General features: G+C 30.7%; 2 protein-coding genes across 3 annotated transcripts in view; one reads left to right on the forward strand and one right to left on the reverse strand.

Moving 5' to 3' along the window:
- The window catches only part of LOC113788028 (protein RKD5), a 3,274-nt gene extending 2,234 nt beyond the window's left edge, over nt 1-1,040 (reverse strand). Inside the window, exons 1-2 of one of the 2 annotated variants that reach the window (XM_073364229.1) lie at nt 751-1,040; nt 356-623 (exon numbers count right to left, since the gene is read on the reverse strand). In XM_073364229.1, coding sequence (XP_073220330.1) covers nt 356-623; nt 751-802 — 320 coding nt within the window. In that variant the 5' untranslated portion in view covers nt 803-1,040. The remainder of the gene's footprint in view (nt 1-355; nt 624-750) is intronic. The other variant, XM_027337348.2, reaches the window with a different exon arrangement.
- A 2,600-nt stretch (nt 1,041-3,640) lies between these two features.
- On the forward strand, nt 3,641-6,461 carry LOC101496831 (pentatricopeptide repeat-containing protein At4g13650-like). Its single transcript, XM_004512207.4, has one exon. It carries the CDS (start codon nt 3,752-3,754, stop codon nt 6,047-6,049), a length of 2,298 nt encoding a protein of 765 aa, XP_004512264.1. The 5' UTR covers nt 3,641-3,751; the 3' UTR covers nt 6,050-6,461.
- The last annotated feature ends 492 nt before the right edge of the window (nt 6,462-6,953 follow it).

The following is a 6,953-nucleotide window of genomic DNA, read 5'->3' on the forward strand; positions in this document are numbered from 1 at the left end:
TTCATTCCCACAAGAGAAACAAACTCTCTTAAGCTGCCAAGGAAAAACAGAAAATCTACATTCACTATAAATCATAATCCAATATGCTACTTTAAGTATACTATTTTACAATATAATTGATTAAAGAGGGACACTTTGGTAGGGCCTAATAGCTAAACATATAATCAAATTGACTAATTCCAATTCAATATAACATTTTTTAGGTCTCAGCAACGGCATCACAACTCCAATTTCAACTGCTGTTATCTACATTTAACCGGTTTGCAGCGTAGCCGCAACTACAATTTAAATCAATGTTGTCTAAATGAAAGGAAAAACAAAGACTAATAATAAGGGGGAACGTAGAAACAAATACCTTGTGAGCAAGAAAAGGGTTGGAATGTGAGAAAATGGAGGGGTGTTAAAAGCATGAAAAGCAAAGATACAAAGCCACACTCCATTCATATACCCTTCAAAAACCTCTTGAAAGAGACGAGATTTCATCAAATTAAGAATTGGGGTAGCTTGCATTTCAACATAGGAACCACTCTCAGAAAAAACAAACTCTCTTTCAACTTCCCTTTCTTCAACAACATCATCATCATCATCACATTCACGGTACACATGCACACTTCTAATCAACTCTATTTTTTATTTACACCCCCATAAAAAACAAAAGCAAAAATTGTCAATACCCAATTAAAAAAGATCAATTTTTCTCAATTGAAAATGAAAAAAGAATAAACGAAAAATGCATGGTTGTTATAATACCTGGTTGAATGGTGTTGTTGAAGAGAAGTAGGTTAGTGAGAGAGGAATCCATGAAGAAGAACTTGAAGAGATAGCATGAATGAATAAATGAATTAATGGAAAAAAATTAAAAATAAAAAACTTATATTATTAATGTAAGAAGCATGAATTGAGAAAGAAAGAAAAAAAAAAAAAAAAAAAAAAAAGATTTGAAGTGTAAGTTTGCATGATCTTCCGCTTTTTTCGTTTGTTTCGGATCAGTTATTGTACTTTGAGTCTTTTTTTCCTTCTGTCACTTGCTTACTTCACAATTCTTTTTTTATTTTTCTTTTTTTATTTTTCCATTTTTTTTTTCTTCAGTTTTTGTTTTCTTGGCTTTCTGTTCCGTTGCGTTAGATGAAATTTATTGTGCAACCATTTATTGTCGGAGAAAAAGATAATTGCATCCAAAGTTGAAATTTTAATCGTTTTCTTTTTTTTTAATTATATCATAAATTATTATTTTTATTTTGTACTAGTTATCAATATAATACATTAGATAACTTAGTTTCTAAATTGATTGATCGGTTTTAAAGTTATATTAGAAATTCTAAAATTTTGGACCGAAACTATGGTAAAGAGGTAAATATTTAAAATTATAGTGTAAAATTGAAAAATTAATTAATAATTTTAAATCATCTTTCAAAATGTCAGTTTAATGGTAAGACATCAAATTGTAATTTTAAAGAATGTAGTTTAAATCTCGAATAGTTATTAATGTTATCGTAAATAATTATAATGGCTCTTTTTTCAATTAAAAATATTGATGTTTTTGGATTCAAGAGAAATTAAATTTATCTACCTTTAAGATTTAAGTGACTAAAATGGTTACTGTATTTTACTGTTATAGTAGTAATGCTCAATTTTAAATTGAAGTTATAAATCAGACTTTTATAAAAATGTAGTTAATTTATAAAAATCATGGATTCATTAAATCATATTTATCAATGATATTATTTCATACACCAAAACATTAAAATTATTTACTAATTGATACTTTGTTCTTTTTTAGTTTTCATTTTAAGATTATTATTTTATTGATTTATACATATTAATAAAATCAATATTTTTTATTTTAATGAAATTATTTATCTTTTTCATAACATTTTTAATAATTTATTTTTTCATTTTTTTCTATTGTCTCTGTAAGAAATATTTAAAATATTATTAACAAAATAATAAATTTTGGGTTAAAATTTAAAAATAACAAATAAATAAAAACAACTTTTTCTACAAAAGAGTCGAAGTAAAAAAACAGAGGAAGTAATAATGTAGTAATAAAATACTAATACAACAATATTTATATTTTAAAAGGACTAGTACAACAAGTTGTCTCTATTTATTTACTTTTTGTACTCAACAAATTGTCTCTATATTAGCCAAAAGTATTTAGTAACTGCTTGTGGTATGTTTGTGAATCCTTTATAACTTTATATCTTTTCAAAACTTTTTTTATTTCGACTGAAATATTTTTCTAAACTATTTTTTTTGTTTTAATATATTTTTCTAAACTTAAATTCACATGTTTTGAAACATTTTAGTAGTAATAACCAATAAATCATTGTGTTCAAATGAAACGTGTGTATGAAACAGTTTAAATTGAGAAATAAACACTTGAAAACAATTTGAGGACCGATAAAAAAAAATTGAAAAGATTCAACTTCATTGTGTTTTCTTTGAAAAAATAAATATTCATTTGTTTCATAATGAATATTGTTTTTATTTATTTTACATACATATTAAAAATAATTATAAATAAAATGATAGAATAATAAATTTATCAAATTATTCTTACTAAAAATTATTGATGTCTTTCTCACTATTATAAATAGAAAATATAATGTACATTTTAAAAAAATAAAAATGATATTTATTTTAAAATAAAACTTATTTATTAAAATGACTCATTAGAGGGATGGAACAAATAATGTTTTTGCAATGCATGGCATGAATGAACCATTTAAGAAATTGGTTTGCTTTGAAACCCGTTGAGATGATTTTATTTAAATCTTTTTGGGAAACTGGAAAAATTCACACCTTTTGAAGTGCTTGTTCAAAGCAACGAAGTCTCTTTTCAAAACAAATTTACACCCTTCTCCGTGACAAAATATAAAAAAGGTTAAATTAAATATGTGACCCCTTTATTTAATTTCATGTAATATTTTAGTCTTTTATTTTTTTTGTTCCCGATTTAGTACTTTATTTTAATTTTAAATGACAATTTGATATTTTATGTTTTAAAATTTCAACAACGTTATTCTTTTTTAAACAAAAATTCAAAAAAAAATTCAATCAAAACTCATAAAATTAATTATATTCTTCAATATAATACAAATTTCATCAAATCCGTAATTTAAATCTTCAAATAAACTTATGTTTTCATACTTTATTTGATATTATTATGAATAAAGGACTAAATCGGAGAAAAAAAAGATAAGAGACTAAAACATTGCCTGAAATTAAGTTAAGGGAACACAAATGTAATTTAGCCTATAAAAAATAACACAAAGTGTCGTAACGCATAAATTAAATTATCCTAAAATATAATGTAGGACATAAACATCACATTATTTTCATTTACAATATATCTAAATCATTATATAACGTGTCAAAATTTGGTCATAGTTTAAAATCGAATAAAAGAAATTATTAGAAAAAAATACAGAAATTTAATGTTTCCCGATTTATATTTGTGTGAGACCTAAAATTGTATTGATTTTCTGAAGTACCAAATTAGCCTTTTTATAGGCTCCCAACTTTAGCGCGTGGCATGCATAAAACTCACGTAACATCTTCGTAAATTCCCGAAACATCAGGACCCAAAATGGTCATTTTGCGAAATAAGTATCACACGAGTTGAAAACAACTGAACCCCTCTCACGTGTACACTTCGCACGCACGCGATCCACATCCTCTTTTGATTGTTTGATTCCTTCCAACACATTGTGTTCTAATAGAGAGAGATGAACAGTGCCGAATTGGAATGATTGGGCGTGCGCTTTTGGAGGCAAACAAATTGCACGCTGTTATTGAACTCGAACCATTTTTGCTTTCACTTGCAAAGAAATCAAATCCTATAACGCTAACACAATGCAATCAAATTCATGCAAAACTCATAATCACCCAATGCATTTCACAAACCCATTTAGCCAACACCCTTTTGAGTTTCTATTCAAAATCTGCAAACTTTCGCCATGCCCACCAACTGTTCGACAAAATGCCTCACAGGAACGTTGTCACTTGGACAACCTTAATTTCATCACATCTCAAAAATGGGTCACTCCCAAAAGCCTTCGAGATGTTCAATCACATGCGTGCATTGGACGAGAGACCCAATGAGTACACTTTCTCTGTTCTGCTTCGAGCTTGTGCCAACCCTACTTTTTTCAATGTGGGTTTGCAGATTCATGGCTTGCTTGTTCACTGTGGAATTGAAAGAGACAAATTTGCTGGGAGTTCTCTTGTGTATTTGTACTTCAAAGGTGGCAATGATTTAAGGGGCGCGTGGCGTGTTTTTTATGGATTGTTGGAGAGAGATGTTGTTGCTTGGAATGTTATGATTTCTGGGTTTGTTCAAGTTGGTGACTTATGCATGGTGCAATCGTTGTTTTCTGAAATGTGGGATGTACAAGGTTTGAAACCTGATAATAGTACCTTTGTGAGTTTACTCAAGTGTTGTTCTTTTTTGCAAGAGGTGAAGCAAATCCACGGGCTTGTGTACAAGTTTGGTGCTGAAGTTGATGTTGTGGTTGAGAGTGCTATGGTTGACTTGTATGCTAAATGTGGGGATGTGAGTTCTTGCAGGAAAATCTTTGACTCTATGGAGGAAAAGGATAATTTTGTTTGGAGTTCAATGATTTCAGGCTATACCATGAATAAAAGAGGAGAGGAAGCTGTGCAGTTTTTCAAGGATATGTGTAGACAAAGGGTGAAACTGGATCAACATGTGTTATCTAGTACTGTGAAAGCTTGTGTTGAAATAGAGAACTTGGAAAGTGGAGTTCAAGTTCATGGATCAGTGATAAAAAACGGGCATCAGAATGATTGTTTTGTAGCAAGTGTGTTGATGAATCTCTATGCAAGTTTCGGTGAACTAGGGGATGTTGAAAAGTTGTTTAGAAGGATTAACAATAAAGATATTGTAACATGGAACTCTATGATCTTGGCTCAAGCTCGGCCGGGTCGGGGATCTGGTTGTTCTATGCAACTATTGCAAGAGCTTCGTCGAACAACCCTCTTGCAGATTGAAGGTGCCACTCTGGTTGCTGTTTTGAAGTCTTGTGAGAATGAATCGGACTTACCAGCAGGTAGACAAATTCATTCACTTATAGTGAAATCAAGTATGTGTCATCATACTTTGGTTGGCAATGCATTAGTCCACATGTACTCTGAGTGTAAACAAATAGGTGATGCATTTAAAGCTTTTGTTGACATTGTATGGAAAGATGATAGTTCTTGGAGTTCTATTATTGGAACTTGCAAACAAAATGGTATGGAATCAGAAGCTTTAGTGCTATGCAAAGAGATGTTGGCTGAAGGAATCAATTTTACAAGTTATAGCCTTCCGCTATGTATTTCAGCTTGCTCTCAACTTTCAGCTATATGTGAGGGAAAACAACTCCATGTTTTTGCTATCAAGTCTGGTTACAACCGCGATGTCTACGTTGGAAGTTCCATTATAGATATGTATGCTAAATGTGGAAACATGGAGGAGTCAGAGAAAGTTTTCGAAGAACAATTAGAGCCGAATGAAGTGACTTTCAATGCCATGATCTGTGGATATGCACATCATGGAAAAGCACAACAAGCCATAGAAGTATTGAGTAAGTTAGAGAAGAATGGTGTGACCCCTAATCATGTAACTTTCTTAGCATTGATGTCAGCTTGTAGCCATGCAGGCTATGTAGAAGAAACTTTGCATTTGTTTACATTGATGATTGACAAATACAAGATTAAGCCAAAATCCGAGCATTATTCATGCCTGGTTGATGCCTACGGTCGGGCGGGAAGGCTGGAGGAAGCTTACCAAATAGTGCAAAAGGATGGAAGTGAATCAGCATGGAGAACATTACTAGGTGCTTGTAGGAATCATAATAATACAGAAATTGGAGAAAAATCTGCTATGAAGATGTTAGAATTGAATCCAAGTGATCATGCTCCATATATTCTTCTTTCGAACCTTTACATGGAAGAGCGAAAATGGGAAGAAGCTCTTAAATGCAGGGAAAAAATGGCTACGAGTTGTGTGAAGAAAGATCCAGGAAGTAGTTGGTTGATTTGAGGATAATGTATTCTTTATCAATGAATCACTGTTCGTAGAGGGCATTAAAACGAAGTTTCTGATGCTTTATCATTTGTTAATACATTTTGGCAGTTATTATCGCTCTGATCACAAGTTCACAACATCCTTGTCCTACAACTTTGTTGAGTGACAGAAAATATGCAATGGAATGCAATAACTATTTTTTGCAGACTTCTATCATAATACATAGTAGAATACAATAACTATTAACGTCATGAGAGATGTCGCCCGCATCACTATGGGTTTGGACTAAAGATGTAACATTATATATATCAATTGTCAAGATTTGAGGAGAGTAATTTGTTACTGAACTGTTGGGGGAAAAGGAAACTCTTTGCAGAAATGGGTTTATTTGCTAAGATATATATGCTACTGAAATCACTTTTGAGAAGGGAAACAAGAGTCGTCTAATAATTTTGTCTCACTATTGATTGGTTTAAAATAACAAGATCTTGATTTTAGCAAAGTAATGCTTATCAGTACCTCAAATTGCAGCATTATTTTTATTTTGAATGCAATAGACAAAATTAGTTAAATTAGTCCATCAAATTTATGAAAGTGCAAGTTAGTACCATACGATGAAGGACGTTATTCAGTTTAGTCATTCCATCAAAATACATATTTAAGAAACATTCATCAAAACTATTATCTTGAACCATCTCTACTATACGTCAAGACAAACAAACATGAAACTTTGAGGGGTACTATTAAAAATGCATTAGTGAGGGGTATTTTCTCTACATGGCATGGTGATGAATGTAAAATAAGTCATGTATACATTTATTTATTATTATTATTAGTATAAATTATGAACTACACCTAATCAATCCATTTGATTTTTGTAGATTAGTTTGTTTCTGCAAGAAGCAATTTTCATGGCATA

This window comes from Cicer arietinum, chromosome 8, assembly GCF_000331145.2.
Source record: "Cicer arietinum cultivar CDC Frontier isolate Library 1 chromosome 8, Cicar.CDCFrontier_v2.0, whole genome shotgun sequence".
NCBI classification, from domain to species: Eukaryota; Viridiplantae; Streptophyta; class Magnoliopsida; order Fabales; family Fabaceae; genus Cicer; species Cicer arietinum.

What these genes read in the sequence shown, in the direction of transcription:
- LOC101496831 (XM_004512207.4), top strand. Translation starts at nt 3,752, where the DNA reads ATGATTGGGCGTGCGCTTTTGGAGGCAAACAAATTGCACGCTGTTATT.